This window comes from Aptenodytes patagonicus, chromosome 1, assembly GCF_965638725.1.
Source record: "Aptenodytes patagonicus chromosome 1, bAptPat1.pri.cur, whole genome shotgun sequence".
Taxonomy (NCBI): Eukaryota; Metazoa; Chordata; class Aves; order Sphenisciformes; family Spheniscidae; genus Aptenodytes; species Aptenodytes patagonicus.
Genome location: NC_134949.1, coordinates 15,857,672 through 15,873,769, shown reverse-complemented (window position 1 = coordinate 15,873,769; position 16,098 = coordinate 15,857,672). Strand labels below are relative to the sequence as shown.

The following is a 16,098-nucleotide window of genomic DNA, read 5'->3' as shown; positions in this document are numbered from 1 at the left end:
AACTGGGTTTATGTGCATAGCTTGGGATTGCAATCAAAGGTGAAGATGCAAGGTTTAAGTAGGAGCTTGACAAGCTGGATTCAGAGTAAAGTTAACCCCGCGCTGAAAGGGCCCCGTCACTAAATCACAAATGGACCCTTGATGTGTATTGAACCTCACCAGAGGTATCCCCAATGACAAGAACTTAGATGTCCAAGCTAGCTCCCAAAAGCCAATGTTATTTCACACAAGTTGTTGAAGACGCAGTTTTGCACGTGTACATTTGTACAGAAGCAATTCAGAGATTTTCTGTAGATGCTGCCTTTGGTTCTGACTTCTGGAGAATACGTGCGCTGGAAGAGATTCCCTGAAACTGCAATTTCGATAGAAAACATACTTCTCCTAAAAATAAAGTTTATGGAATTCCTGGCATATTTTCCATTTGGCAATTTGTATTAATTCATAAAGGTAAATACACTTACCATTTCAACAAAAAAAACCCCTTTGGTGACTCCTGCAGGGAAAATGAGTGGAATGTGATATGGATGGAAAATACTCTTATCTGCAGGAAACAACTATTGCCCCGCGGATAAAATCAGTAATGTTGATTATTTTGTTGTTTCAGGAGGACAAAAAATGTTTCGTATGTGACTCCGAGGATCCCTTCCACGATACTCTCAATCCTGACAGTCATCGCATTGAAAACGTGGTCACCACGTTCGCTCCAAATCGCCTGAAGCTCTGGTGGCAGTCGGAAAATGGTACGGGGTTTGTCCGGGAGCCATTTCCAGGGCTGCGAGCTGCTTTTCCTCCTTTTGTTTAAGGGTACCTGCGGGTTTGCTGTTATCTCTGGCCTGGTGATTACTGCCCTTTGAAGGATCATGCTGTTTGAGCATGCTGGTTTACTCATGCTGAGTAAAACTGTCTGCTTTTGTGTGCCCTGGAACAGTCCTTAATCTACAACGAAGCCGAAGCCCCGTCAGACCTCTGGGTGTGTTGGAAAGAGCCATCCCACCACTCTGCAAGAATCCTTTCCTAAAGAGAAAAGTTTCCCACACTGGCTCCAGATCTCCCTCATGTTTGGGCAGCGGGAGCGGAGCAGCCTTCCAGGAGTAAATATCCCGAGGCGGCTCTGCCAAGGAAGCACCGCAGGGCTTCCCCGCGCCGCTGGGCTGGAGGGAGGGTGTGGAAGGAGGAGGTTTAGGCACAGAGCTGGGGGCCGCCGTCCCGCCCGCAGACCTCCCGCTTCCCTGCCCTCCTACCCCAGGAGAGCAAAGCCAGGGACATCTCCTACCCTGCAAACTGCCTTCCCCCTCCTGGGCTCCCTGAATTCCTGCACCCGTATGCCAAACAGTAAAATGAATACCAGAAACAAGCCAGCTAGTTAAAAAAAATATTGCATGTTAGTTTGGTGGCTTTTTTTCTTTTTTTTTTTTCCTTTACTCTTCCTCTGCACTTTTTACTTTTATGGTTATGCTTTTGGCATGCCTTCGTACACAAAACAAGGCATTGAGGTTTCTCAAACAGCAGTCCTGCCCTGAAGCCTTAAAGCCAGCTGGACAGGATGGGACTTCTGCAAATGCATTGGCAGTAGCTGTCTTACTGTATATTAAAATAAAATGGTAATATTTGTAACATTTCTGCTGCCCGATGAAGAAAGGTTTTCACTAAATCCTTTTTAACCATTTAGATCAGACTAGCAAGCTGCTTGTCTCCGGCAGCTCTCTTCTAGCATTCCAAATAATTCATGTTTTTTGCAACAGGCTTGGCAGCATTCACACAGAAAAGTTCTTAGCTCATAAGGTCATGAAAATGTCCTTCAACAATAAAAAACAAATGATTCTTTCTGTCCAATTCATGTTTTCTTCTATTCAGGCATACAGCAGAAGGGACCATTGCTGCACGTTCCACATTAAGTTACAGCTGGTCGAAAAGTTAAGCACTTTATTGGTTTATTATTTTCATTTCTTACCCCTTCTCTCCGTAAATCTTGATTTTTTTTTTTTTTTTTTTAATTTTTAACTACAGTATAATTAGTATCCAGCTGTTTTGAGAGATCTTTTCACATGAAAAAATAGTATTTGTAACTGTTTTTCTTCCTTTTTGTGTAGTGTCCTTGGCTGTAGGTAGTTGTACAACAGAGTTTGGAAAACCTTTCGCTTGCCAAAGGTTTCCTAGCCCTCACATTGCAAAGCACGGCTGTGATAGTTGCTTTAGGAGTATTTCAAAACCAGGTTGTAAAGGAACTGTTCCTGTGTCCGAATGGACAGGAGAGTCCAGAGTGAGCAAAGAAAGGTGGGAAACGGCCCCTACCAGCCATCGGTGAGATTTGGAGTGTTAGGGCTGCAGAAGCTCGCGGCTCTGTTGCTGCCAGATGGGCTGCAGTGTGTGAGGACAGCCTGAGGTCACCACGCAGGTCTGGGCTCAGCATCCTCAGTTGTACCAGCCACTGGGCGCTTTGGTGCCAGGATCCAGCCCATAGCAGTCCCCATCCTTACCCTACATCTAGTGATGTTAGCCATGTTACGCAGTCTAAAATAATGGCAGTGCAGGCTCATGCTTTGGGTGTAACGTGTTTGGCACAGATGATGCACAGGAATCCCATGTGCGATACACTCTTCAGGAGGTTCTTGGTGTCTCCCCCATACCTCGGTAACGCACTAACCCTCATGTCCCTTTTTGACAGCAGAGCCAAGTGGCAAAGAAAAAGAGTCCCTGCGTCACCGGAGTGAAGAGCTTTGGCAAATTTTAGATGTAGAGGCTGGCGGGTGTCCTTGTTTGCTGCACAGCTTCTTTTCTCTGCCCCTGCAGGTTTGGAAAACGTGACTATCCAGCTGAACCTGGAGGCCGAGTTTCATTTCACTCATCTCATTATGACCTTCAAGGTAAGGAAGCCACAGCCTTACCCCAAACCCCAAAACACAAGGAAATAAGAGATCTCATAGTCTTTCACATCTATTTGATATTTGGGATTTGGGCTTTGACTCAGCTGTTTTGCCTGATTTTTTGGAACTATCAACCATTATTAACTGCTGCTGAAGTCGCGCAGGAAGGCTGAGTCGTGACTTGTGGCTTGAGTTGTGTTTGAACTCCAATGAGGCTGCAGAAGGAGTCATACTGAAGCTGGGATTTGTGTTGGTGTCTCTCTCTGGTGGTTGTGTTCTAGAAGATCATTAGCTAAAGCATATAGTAGCAAGGATTTTTCTTCTTAAAAAAAATTGGCCATGGTATCAGTTTTCATTTGGCAAATGGAAAGGTCTTCAGGAAGAAGGAACATCTGTACACAAAGTGTCTTTGTTTCTTTACAAACAGATGTCTTGGAATGGCAGATTATGTCCCGTACATCCTAAATCGCAGGCAAGTGCTAGTGGCAACCTTCAGCTGAGGTTTCAGGGGCTGCAGTTCCTGCAGGGCTAAATCCCTGCTCTTCGCATGTAGACAAATTAACCTCCTAATTTTCATCTGTCAGCTTTCTAGGAGAGCTTGTTCCTCTTTCCTGTGGCGTCGGCTTGGGTTTCTCAGCCTGCCCCACGCTCATGGCTGAGGTAGAAGGTGGTCCTTTCTGCTGGCCCCCAGCAGCAAGGGACCCCCGAGAGATCCCTGACCTGATGTGGGTGCTGCGGCCATCATGCCCCAGTGCCACTGGGCTTGGTCTGCTGTCAGGAGGAAGACTGCAGGGGAAAGATAGTTTTAATGACGATTTGTTGACTTTGTTTGCGTGGTAGACACTTGAGCTGCCTTACCTCTGGATTGCTACATTTTTTGTTGGGTGAGATACCAGTTTGTAAGTTGGGCGATATTTTCAGCCAGGAAGCAGAAACAAAATTTATTTCCAGCTGTGACTGAATGCTTTTGTACTTGGCTCTTGGAGGGCCTCCTCTGAATACATGAAACTAATGAAGAGACTCTTGGCATTTCTTGGTAGGTGCAAGCCAGGTGTTAAATTAATACCTGCTTTTTGAAATGCAGCTCATAAATTGAAACATGAGATTTTTAGGTCAGAGGGATTAAAAATCTTTTAAAAATGTCATTGGCTAGTTGTTCTGGAGGTAAATATGTGTAGGTAAGAAGGACAGTGGTTTGTGTGAAGCGAATGCAGCCTGCCAGAGTCTGGGCAAGAGTCACTGGGACTGAGGGAGTCGAATGCAGCAAGAGTGGATGAAACTGAACCTCTCATTCTCCTTAAAGAAGAAGGTTTTCTTAATGCAGCACAGAGGACGGCCGGCACTGGGCGGCAGAGACGCTGCGAAAGGTAGTGTGGTCGGACGAAGAGAGGTGGGCAATCCCAGGGCTTTTCTGAGCATCAAGGACAACTGCTCAGCAAGAACTTCTGGGTGTCAGAGCTGGAGGGGAAGCACTGAAAGTGGCCTCCCAGTCCCCAAGGCAGGAGAGGAGGCCAATTAGGTCCTTTGTAGAAGATTAGGCAAGGAGGTACAGCAAGGAAGAAGGCTGTGCTGCTTTCCACAAGCAGTGGAAAAAAGCCTTTTGTCTCCCTAAAGCCCTGCTTTAACCCCCAGTTTTAAGAAAGGATTTGGAATCCAAAAAACTTACAAGTTTGCTTGCTTATTGTAAGCGTGTTTTAAGTGCTTGGCCACTGAGTGCCATCTTTTTAAAGGTGGGTAGTCTGTGGTTTGATGTGTGTTATTTCAAAGATCTGCCTCTGAGCAGGAAATGGGATATCAGCAGAAAAATATTTCCAAATGTTGGAAATAGTGCAGGGAGAGAGATTAAAATCCAGCCATGTGGATTGCTCACACTTAAAGGCACTCAATGTAAATGCAAGTAATAATTAACCGAATAAAATCTCTTTTGGTTTTCTTACTATTAGACATTCCGTCCTGCTGCAATGTTGATAGAAAGGTCATCTGATTTTGGAAAAACATGGCAAGTATATAGGTATTTTGCATATGACTGTGAGAGTTCATTTCCTGGGATTTCAACTGGACCCATGAAGAAGGTGGATGATATCATTTGTGATTCCCGATACTCTGACATTGAACCTTCAACGGAGGGAGAGGTCAGAGCAGTTTTTTCCCAATATGTTTATTGTATAAACTTTTTCTATACAAATTTAGATTCTCTTATTCTTAAAGCTGAATCTTTGGTTGTACCATTTTTCCTCCAGGTAATATATCGCGTTTTAGATCCTGCTTTTCGAATTGAAGATCCGTACAGTCCAAGGATTCAAAGTATGTATGCAGTTACCTTCCAGGCTCATTTGAAAGCATTTCTGTACTTATTTGCTTACAAAAAACAGTAAGCCACAAGTAAAGCCATGCATTAGTCCCGATAGCAGTTTTGAAGTCATGGAATACATTTGTGGTATGGCTTCTTTTCCTGACTCAGACAGTGACATGCTGGGAAATAACCATCAGTGTTGTCAACTCAAGTGATTGCTCTTACACGCATCATTGTAGTTGGTCCTTTTCTTAATTGATCAGGGATTTATTTTCATTAAAGACCCCCTCTCCCCAAAATACATGCAGTCACCGAGAGAAACCTTGGAACGTGATCCTGTAATTGTACAGTATTCAGAAAACAAAGAAACAGAACTACAAAGGTACTTAAATCATTTTGCATTTCTAGCTAAAATCAAGGGGATTGTGTTTTATTTTTTAGAACATCTGAGTCATGACTTTAGAACAGTTGGCCTTGGTAGCACTGCATGGCTGGACCAGACAGATGCGGTTGTAAAACACAAATTACTGTAGCGTTCGTGTACGGTCATGGCAATCCAGGAATGCAAAGGGAGAGAGATCTGTTGCTGAGCGTGGCTCAAAGAGAAACCTCGTGGGGCATTTGGCCTGATTAGGGAACTGCAGTGCTTGGCCTTAAACTTGACCTCCGATTTAATATGCATTCTCAGTTTCAGTTCATGTCCTTCAGGGTAAAGCTAACTGGAGCAGAAGAAAATATCTGAAGTAGAAGAGCGTCTGCTAGTTGCTATATCAGTTGAATGTTTTTTTAGCCAACATTTTAAAGGAGAAACTCTGCTTTCATGGGCTTGAAGTGCTTTTTCAAGCCTAGTTTCAAGGCTCTAAGAAATTACACAGGATTCATAATATCAAAGTGAACATGTAGACTGAATTAATTACTGCGATATTGTCTTCCCATGGATTATCCCTCAAGAACTTCTCCTTTGTATTTGGTCAGTGATGGGGTGTTGCTTCTTTCAGCAAAATGTAACTAATTATATTTGCTAGGAAAGCTGGGCGTATAAAAAAGAATTATTTGTGTCTTGTTTCCAACTAAGATTTTTTTTTCCAGAAGGCTCGTAACTCTTAAAGCTCCTGGTCCACTTGTCAGCAGTTCCTTAATATCAGGTCCTTGCCCTTCTTACGCTTTAAAGCTCCAAAGAACCAGTGTTTTTTTGGTGGTATTGTTGTGCGTGCCTTTAATATGTGTTTGTGCCTGTGTATGTCTACAGTAAAATAGACTAGTATTTTTAATTAAGCTTAAACTAACTTATACAGTGATCAATCTATAGTAAAATAATGTAATTTTTTTTTTAATTTGGGAGTATGAAGTGATGTGATGTGTAGTATGTAAATGCTGAAATTAAATCTGATCTAATCTGCCCATAGGAAGTGTGCTTGGGAAGTCACTCCTGGCTTCCTCCCATTCAATACAATATCTGGTAAATAATTCCAAAACGGGGTTTGGGGTTTTTTTGGTGTCCCTTGCAGACCTATTAAAGATCACAAATCTGAGAGTCAAATTCATCAAGCTGCACACGCTGGGGGATAATCTCTTGGACTCCAGGATGGAGATCAGAGAGAAGTACTACTATGCCATCTATGACATGGTGGTTCGCGGGAACTGTTTCTGCTACGGACACGCCAGCGAGTGTGCGCCAGTGGATGGCTTTAACGAAGAAGTGGAAGGAATGGTAAATATTCACACGTTTCTGCATAAAGCTGTCTATGCCTCTTTTAAGTGATTTAAACACAAATTTAAAGATGACGCTCTCCCCCCCACTCCTCACCCTTAATTTTCAAACAAGAAAACCGTTAAAACTATTCCTCCTCAGCAAACATGTCTGTCATTACTGGTGTTAATCAAGCACAGAGAGCTCAGATTAGGTGAAAATTGCTTTAGCATTCCTTTTCTAATTATGTTAAAGAGCTGATGAAATTAAAAGGCAGGAATGCAGAAAGGGAGTGTAACCGTATGGGGCCAGAGACGGGTGTGTGTGTCAACTTGGTTACCCTAAAATCAAAGTGAATAGAGGCATCAAAGGACGAAACACCTTTGTGAATCAAACATGACCTGCATTTGTATCAGTCGTTATCAGCTGAGAAGTAGAGGCTGTAGCCCTAATTAACAGCAGGGTCTGAAGGAAAATCCTGCTGCCTGAGTTGGACGCTGCTGTGCAAGTGCCACATCCCTTCTGGGTTCTTGTTTTCCCCATGATTTTTGCCTGACAAGCAGTAATAGCACCCCTGTTAATGAGTGAGGTATTAACAGGATGAAAATGTGGAGGCATACGGGGAGGTTGTGTGGGTTGTCCCAGGAGCCACAGGATGCTGGTGAGCAGGTATGCTCCGTTGCCCTCTGCTTTTGGTGAGTGTCTCCACCCAAGCAGCAGCAAGACTGGCTTTGCCTTTAAAATCATGGCTCCAGTGCTGGTAGTCCTGGCCGTCTATGGCAGCAGCTGTCACACAATCACTGTTGGTCTGCTTAGTGCTTGTTTTGTACATGTTGAAGGCAAAGTCTGGGGTTGATGGATAAAACCCATCCAAACTGTCTGTTATCTTTGCTTTGAGAACCAAGGTAGGGCTGGAAAGAAGGCGCTGGGCTAGTGGCGTGCTGATATAACTAGATGCATGTTAATAGCTACTTAACAGCTAATAAACAGCTAACTTTTAGGTCCAAGAGGCTTTTGTGATTATTGAGGTGGAACTGTGCTCTCCTTGTTCATGTCTGAAAGCGTTTATTCAGGCATTAGTTCCAGTAAGGAAAGAAGGACAAATTTGTATGAGGACATTCTTACCTTGGCAGGTAAAGGACGCTCCTGTGGCCCTTTATGTCTTCCTACATGTAGTTACGTGCATTAAAGTCTCCAAAAGTATATCCCTTATGTACTAGCTATGTTTTGCATTAATTGGAGCATGATTTTTTTTCCCTTCCTCTTTTATAACCAACTATATTCCTCTTTTTTTTTTTTTTTTCTTTTTTTAATGACAGGTCCATGGGCACTGCATGTGCAGACATAATACCAAAGGGTTAAACTGTGAACAGTGTTTGGATTTCTACCATGACTTACCCTGGCGACCCGCTGAAGGCCGCAATAGTAACGCATGCAAAAGTGAGTTTGAGTAAAATGCAGAACTGGAGTCTGGTGTGAGCGTTACATGCTGTTACTTGGGAACTTGTGACAATATATGTTCTGCATGTTCTTTGGTTGACTTTGGTGTGTCTTTTCTGCAGACTTGCATCTCCCCTGGGACCAGACTCTTACTTTGCTTTCTGTCTTTGTCACAGAGTGCAACTGCAATGGCCACTCCAGCCAGTGCCACTTTGACATGGCTGTGTACGTGACGACGGGGAATACGAGCGGGGGAGTGTGTGACGACTGCCAGCACAACACCATAGGACGCAACTGTGAGCAGTGCAAGCCATTCTACTTCCAGCACCCGGAGAGAGACCTGCGCGACCCCGACGTCTGTGAGCGTAAGTGCAGCCCTGCTCCTCAGGGTGGAAATAGCCGTGGCATCCCGGCCATGGCCCCCCAGGGCTTTCCCCGGAGAATTTAGGATTTACTGGCCTTCTTTTGGCCAGTGCTGTGCTCCTGAACAAAGATCCTTGAGGTAAGGTGGTTGTCTTGGAGGTCTTGAGCAAACCTGGCTGGGTTTTGTTTTCTCTTCAAGATTCTGGGAGTTTATTTGGTCATTACGTGTTCAACCCATGTCATGTCTAATACTTGCAGGAATCACAGAATCGTTAAGGTTGGAAAGGACCTCTAAGATCATCGAGTCCAACCGTCAACCCAACACCACCATGCCCACTAAACCATGTCCCTAAGCGCCTCATCTACACGTCTTTTAAATATGTCCAGGGATGGTGACTCAACCACTTCCCTGGGCAGCCTGTTCCAATGTTTAACCACTCTTTCAGTAAAGGAATTTTTCCTCATGTCCAAACTCTCTCTGCACAGCACTGATACACTCTCTCTACACAGCAGCTGAGTTTAAATAATTCAGTGTGAGACTTGGCCTTTTCTTTTGTAGCAGTTATAATAAAACACACACAATGGTTCCTTCTTAGCTTGCAACTGTGACCCAGCTGGCTCCCAAAATGGTGGCATCTGTGATCGCTACACCGATTTCTCCACTGGCCTCATTGCCGGACAATGCCGCTGTAAATTATTTGTCGAAGGGGAGCGTTGTGACCTCTGCAAAGAAGGTTTCTATGGCCTGAGTGCCGATGACCCAGCGGGTTGTCAGTGTAAGTAAAAACATATGTTCCTTTATGTGTGATTAAAAGCTTTTTGAGGAGCTGTTAGAGCTGGGAGAAGTTGGTTTGTGGGGTGGTTTTTTTCCTTTGTTTCATGTTTTTGCTAAAGGAAAAACATTCTTGTAGATTTGCCGTAGCTTGGAGTCCACCCGCCCTTAAAACTCAGTTCCCCAGCTGATCCTGCTAGTGTATTCAGTGGAAATAGCAGAATACTCCTTATTTGTTTGTAATTATAAGTCTCTAAGCCAGGGGAGTTTTGCTGGGATGGGTGGTGGGCAAAGTGTGCAATTAATCTCTGTCCTGGGGAATTCAGGGGAAGCTTTAATGTAAATATTTAAGTTGGATACTGTCTAAAATGTAACTCCAATCCTGTGTTTTGACATGCCTATTTGTATTTCCCAACGTAGCTTGTGCATGTAATCCTCTGGGTACCCACCCCGGGGGGAATCCTTGTGATTCGGAGACAGGAAACTGCTATTGTAAGCGCCTGGTGACAGGAAAGCAGTGCAATCACTGCCTGGTAAGTAGCTTACTGTAAAATAAATTAGGAGACGCTGGTGTGAGGGAGGCTGGCATGCGGAAAGCGTGGAGCAAGGTGCTGGCTGCCGTCTCTGACTGCCTGCGAGCAGGCGCCTGGTGTTCAGGCTGGAGCAGGCATCTGGGATGTCAGGAGCCGTGAAGCACGCTGTGTTACGGGGAGCTGGGAGGCACGTCAAGGCAGACAGGAGCATCCAGATTAATTCCCGAGACCGTAAGGAGTGAGACGTTAGGATACCTGTAGTGGTTGCTCTGTGAAAATGAGGGATCTGGGGCAGTTCTGCTGGAGCCCTCCCTGGGGTGAAAGACAAAATGGTCAGAGAAGCAGTGTTACCAAAAAAATTGCTTTCTATACAGGCCGTTATTTTAGGCAGGCATTATTTCGTACGCATACATTTCCATATAGTGTTTATGCATGCTGGAGTGTTATAGAAACACACTGTCAGATAACTGGATGTTTTTGTATAAACACTGACAGGCTGTCTTATCTAACAGTGAACTACACGGAAAAGTGAAACAAGCCTGTCTGTCTGTCCAACAAGCAAGTTGCAGAGTAGCAGCCCTGCAAGGGCAGTGCCCTGCACAAAGCCCCACCGCCCCACGCGCGGCTCTCTGCTGCGGTGTGACATACTGGGCTGTGATTTTCCAAGCCCTTCATGGGTCAGGAGCCCAAACTGGTGTAAATGGTGCAGTAGGAGTGAGGTCTCTGAACTTGGGTCCTCCTGAATCTTGCTTTTAAAGCTAGGTGGAAAGATGGGGATTTTTCTCAAGCCCTTGAGATGGTCAATAAGGTGGAGGAGAGCAGGTGGGGAAGTTGTATTGGTGGTTGTGGGGGTAGACCCACAACCAGGGGACCAGGATTCATGGGTTGGGGGGCAGTCTGGGGTAGCTTATGCTGAGTATTTCAAAATGTGCCTTCGGGGTAGATGGGGTTAAACAGGCACCGGGTTACAGCGTTGGTGATGTTACCTCCCGCAGCCTGAGCACTGGGGCCTGAGCAACGACATGGATGGATGTCGGCCGTGCGACTGCGACCAGGGAGGAGCACTGAACAACAAGTGAGTCTCAGCCTGGTTACTCTCCTGTAATCATTCACCCCAGTGAGTTTTGCTTCATTTGCAACCACAACATCCAGGGCTCAATGTGCTCTGGAGGAGGATGTTTGGGACCGTCTTTCTGCTGCAGAAAGCAGCAGCTCTTGATTGCAGCAAGGGGTGACAGAGGCATCCTTGTCCTTTCCATGCTGAGTAGCCTCCATTTGTGCCACTGGTGCAAGTGAACATGTAAAACTGTTTTTAGTGTAGCTCTGCCTTTGGTCAGCCAGGGTAGGAGCCAGCTGTGGGTTGAGCTCTGCCTTGGCCATAATCCAGGGTATGGTCCGTGTCAAAGCTTTGCTCTCATAGGATCAAAGCAGGAATAAGGCGGTGACATGGGCCATCAGGCTGGTTCTTGGTTTGCTCCCGAATTGGCCCTTTGGCTAGTCTGTTTCTCTGTCCACCAGCGCTGGGGGAAGCGCGCTAGCTGCATGGTACTGCTGTGTTGCCCCAGTGGTGCTGTGTGGGGTGGGATGTGGACCTGGAAGTGCCCACTGGGGAGGTGGAGGTTTTTTCAGAGAAAAGCGTAGATTTTGAAGATGCATCCATCAGTAAGAGCATGGAAAGTCCTGGCTTAAATGCCTGGTCAGAGGGGTGCTGGGTAGCCAGAAGGCTCCTTCGACCAGCACGGTCTTCTGTGCGTTAGGTGTGTGTCCGACCCCAGGCTTTTCAGCAGCATGTTCCTTTGCGCTTTTTTTTTTTTTTTTTTTTTTTTACCCCCTTCCCTCCACAAACCCCTTGAAATGTCCTGCTTTTGCCTAAAGCCACAGAAGTTTTCCAAGGGGGTGGACAAACTGTTTGGGACTGGTCCCGGTGTGACTCCCATAGGTTGTCACAGCCTGCAGACACCCCATCTGCAGCGGGGATCGACGTGGGAATGTCCCGCAGGCCATCTCTCCCCTCCGCTGCTGAGTGAATTATTAGCCCTTGGCGGACAGTGGTGTAGTTGTTAGTGATTATTTCCTCCTCCATGCTTGCTCCCTGCGCACAGATCGGTTATGCCGCACACCTCATAACGGCTCCCCCAGCGCAGCTGCTTCCAGGGATTTGGGGTACGGCTCAGCCACAGCCCAGCAAGGCTTTGCAGACTGTTTCCCATGCGCTGAGCCCAGTGATTGCAAAACCACGTGGGGAGGGGACATGTGGCATCCTGGCGTGGGCAGGGAGCAGCTGTGCTTTCCTCCGGCTGCAGGAGAGCCGCGAAGCCCGGCTCTGGCTCCTGGCTTCGCTCTTTAACGTGAGCAGGAAGGGGGAGCTTCACCCTCCCTGGGGCTCCTCTCCGCAGCTGCTGAATTGCCACCTCCTGGCTCCTGCTCCAGGTGTGGGATGCAGCGCCTGGGGCAGCCGCCCCTTGCCTGAAATTCATCCCTGCGCTGTAACCCAGGTGGTGGAGTCACCACCCTTCTGGGGCAGCTAGGGCACTTCTGGCATCTCAGAGTGAACATTTAAGTGAATATCTGCAATTTCAAAAATGGTTTCAGTTAAAAATTACTCTTAGAATGGGGCCTTGAGAAGCCTGGAGATTATCCATGGAAACCAGAGGGGTTTGACTTTAGAAAATGTTTCTAGAAATTCCACTCAAATTTAAAGAAAGGGCTGTATTTTGGTGGACCAAAAAAACTTCCTATGAAAAAGTGTGACTGGGCGCATGCAAAAATACAACCTGCCCAAGGGTTCTTCATAATGTGGGGCAGACTCTCTGCGGACAATAAAACCACCAAGAAGCAGTTTGGGGATAGAGCTGTATTGAGAAAAGAAAATGGCTCATTATGAAAGAAGTGGAGCTGCTGTATGTCACCCTGGACAGACCTTCTGTACTCCCCAGCGATGGCTCTGTCCCACGTCTTTGGCTGTGTCTGTCCTACTTTAAAGCAGCCAGGTGTGGTTTTCCCCTGTGCGTAGCTGCTGGTGGGCAGCCTCTCAGGATGTGCTTTGCAGCATACAAGAGCTGCACGGGACATGCAGGGTCATGCGTGTTCTTGCTTTGCCGGAGCCCATACAAACGGATAGGCTGCTTGCATGGCCTGCAAGCCTGGAGCCAAAGGCTGCCCTCAGCTTGCAGGACAGACATGCCTCTTGGCTATGTCTGTGGTAGCAAGTGAAGCTCTCCCAGGACTGCTGTCTGGCCCCAGGGAACTGCCTGCATCCGTAGCATGAAATCCTCTTGCCATCCAAACCACATGCAGACTGCCTACTGGAAATGGTCTCTGGCCCATGCTCGCTCACAGCTTGAGCCTAGGAGTTGTCTGGGAGAACGATAGCTGGGTTGAGCCAAGACTGCGCCCAGGACCGTGCTGCCATTTTAGCAGTGCAGATGGTCCAGCTGCAGAGCCTGAGAACATCTCGTGTCTAGACGCATCTGTGTCCAGAAGCGTTTCTCCTCCTGTGTGACTTAAAATGTCAAAATGGAAGATAGCTCTAGCACTGTCTTGGCGTAGCCAAGATATGATGTAAATTCATTGCTTTTCCGTTTTAGCTGCTCGAGTCAATCTGGCCAATGCGAATGCCGGCCCCACATGTTTGGACGTCAGTGCAACCAGGTGGAGCCTGGCTATTACTTCATTTCACTCGATCATTACATCTACGAGGCGGAGGAAGCCAGCTTGGGTCCCGTGAGTAGCAGTTTTAGTGGGCTGGTGTGTCTGGACAGCTGTGGGAAAGTTGTTTCACCATTTGGGTGTTGGAAGTGTCTATTTTATACCCTGAGTGTTTTGCAATTAAAATGTGGAAAACACAAAACTCAATTGATCAGAAAACTGTCAGCCTGTAGCTCTTCAATCTTAGTATCGATAAATAATTTTTATCGATAAATAAATCGATAGTAATTTAGGGGGGTAAACTGCCATTTTTCTTTTTAAACCTGTTTCTTTGATCATGACTATACAGTTAGTTTCCTGTCAGCATCACTCTCTGTACCCTACTGCGTACGCGCCCACTGCACCCACTTCTCCTTCCCCTCTTATCTCAAGAGTGGTGGGACACCGACACTGGCTCTTCTCTTTGGTGCCACTGAAACTGGGATGGAACAAAGCACGCATTTAAACAATAAAAAAAACTGGTTTTGTAAGTGAGGTTTCCTCTAGCTTGTTTTGCCCACTGGCATGGCACATCGGGGTCTCTGGCTCTTTCCGTTCACCACCATGCAGCCTTGCTTTTAATTCATTAACAGCAGCTAGGTGACTACATCAATTATTTTTGCCTCCAGCAAGGAGTCAGGGAGATGAGATAATGGTTTCTCTAAAGCAGCAGATCCTTGTCTGCCTGCAATTGTGGCACTTGGTCCTAATTTATTTATTTCAGGCAAAATGCAGCCACTTTGCAGTTTCAGCCAAGGCAGAGGATTTTTGCTCTTAGATAACTGCAGAGAGGGAAGACAACGCAGGACAGAAGTTGGACTGCAGCGGACGGCATGTGAGCTGGCACAGGGCTTTTGGTGCATTTGTGTCTGCCTGACTGGAGAAGTGGTACCCGAGGCCTTGCCGAGGCTCAGGGATGGAGGAGCCTGGCCTGAAAACCCACCTTGCCAAGCAGAGCAAGGGGATGTGCTGCTGGTTTGCCTTTTGAAACCTTCAGAACAAACCATTTTAAAAAAACGCCGATATTGAAAAGCTTTCTCACAAATCTGGTGGGAGAATAAAATTCTGAATTCCGAGATAGGGGCCAAGCACAAGACAAAATGAAGTGGCACAGAGTTGCAGGGATTTTCAGGTGGTACAAAACCCCCATGATCCCCACAGCTGCACCCCCCGACTCACGTCCCGCCTGCCATCCTTTCTGGGGAGCTCCGACACTTTGTGCAAAGCCAAAGGGTAATAACTTATAGCCAGGCTTTCTTCAAAGAGTGTGAGAATACATGAGGGGACATCCTGAAGTGATATGTGTGTGTATATATGTATATAGACATTTCCTTACATTTTATCCCTTTCTACTGAAGCAGCTTCCTTAGGAATGCACAGGATGTTGCTCTATGGAGAGAACTATTCGTGGATGCAGATATATTTGAAACAGGAAGCTTGAACAACACATGCTTCCATTTTCTGTTGCCTTTTTCCTCCTCTTTACTTTATATAAAAAGTAGCAGATAAAAACCTGGCACCGCAGACTGAAAGGAGTGACCACGTATTGATTTGGCTATTAGATATCTATCAATGATTAGGATCTCTGTTATTTAGTGACACCCTCCTCATGACAGCCGTGATCTGTTTTTCAAATGTTATCCTGAGCAGTGGTTTGGTTTGGAGCAGCCCAGTGTAGTCAGGAAGTAATTAGCACTCAGCTTGGGCAGTTAATAGAGCAGTTACATGCCACTGCAGTAAATCCTACTGCTACAAGTATGATGTGAAAGTCCTTATGGTGAACGAGATGTCATAGCTGGTGGATTAGTTACTCACAGCAAGTTTTTAAATTTAATTCCCCACTATAACAGAGAAATGGACAAAGAGTTGTGCAGTGTTGTTTTATTTTATCTTTCTTGCTTTTTGTATTTGTTAAGCAGAAGGGCAGCGGTGTGCATGCACATGGGTTAAAAGAGAATTCGTGTTCTCTGGGATGCAAATGATGGATGCTGTGATCCAGAAGTGATCCATCAACAGAACTCATAACTTCACACACTCCTGCAGGGCTTGCAAATTTAATGTATTGGTATTAAAATCTCTGTTCCCTGTTTTTGTAGGGAGTAAACATAATAGAGCGCCAGTACACGCCAGACCGCACACCGTCGTGGACAGGCATAGGATTTGTAAGAGTCCCTGAGGGGGCATACCTGGAATTCTACATCGACAACATCCCCTACTCGATGGAGTATGATATTCTGGTCCGCTATGAACCACAGGTAGGTCTGTGAGTATGGGCATTGCTGCCTCCTGGCAGGTGCTGGCTGTCCCGGTGCACAACTGACAGGAGCCTGGCACTTCCAGGAGTCATCAGGACTCAAAGTCAAGGATGGACACTCAGTTAAATGTCTGAGATGTGTGAAAATCCAAGAAGATGTTGACTATTACTAGTATTATTTGCTTTACAGTTTCGTTCATTA

General features: G+C 46.1%; 1 protein-coding gene across 1 annotated transcript in view; it reads left to right on the top strand.

Moving 5' to 3' along the window:
- LAMB1 (laminin subunit beta 1) overlaps window positions 1-16,098 on the top strand; it is a 44,941-nt gene that overhangs the window by 2,213 nt on the left and 26,630 nt on the right. The window contains exons 3-14 of the mRNA XM_076328792.1: window positions 605-740; window positions 2,791-2,864; window positions 4,808-4,996; window positions 5,105-5,168; window positions 6,666-6,868; window positions 8,167-8,287; window positions 8,464-8,652; window positions 9,247-9,426; window positions 9,843-9,955; window positions 10,951-11,030; window positions 13,543-13,678; window positions 15,739-15,897. Coding sequence (XP_076184907.1) covers window positions 605-740; window positions 2,791-2,864; window positions 4,808-4,996; window positions 5,105-5,168; window positions 6,666-6,868; window positions 8,167-8,287; window positions 8,464-8,652; window positions 9,247-9,426; window positions 9,843-9,955; window positions 10,951-11,030; window positions 13,543-13,678; window positions 15,739-15,897 — 1,644 coding nt within the window. The remainder of the gene's footprint in view (window positions 1-604; window positions 741-2,790; window positions 2,865-4,807; window positions 4,997-5,104; window positions 5,169-6,665; window positions 6,869-8,166; window positions 8,288-8,463; window positions 8,653-9,246; window positions 9,427-9,842; window positions 9,956-10,950; window positions 11,031-13,542; window positions 13,679-15,738; window positions 15,898-16,098) is intronic.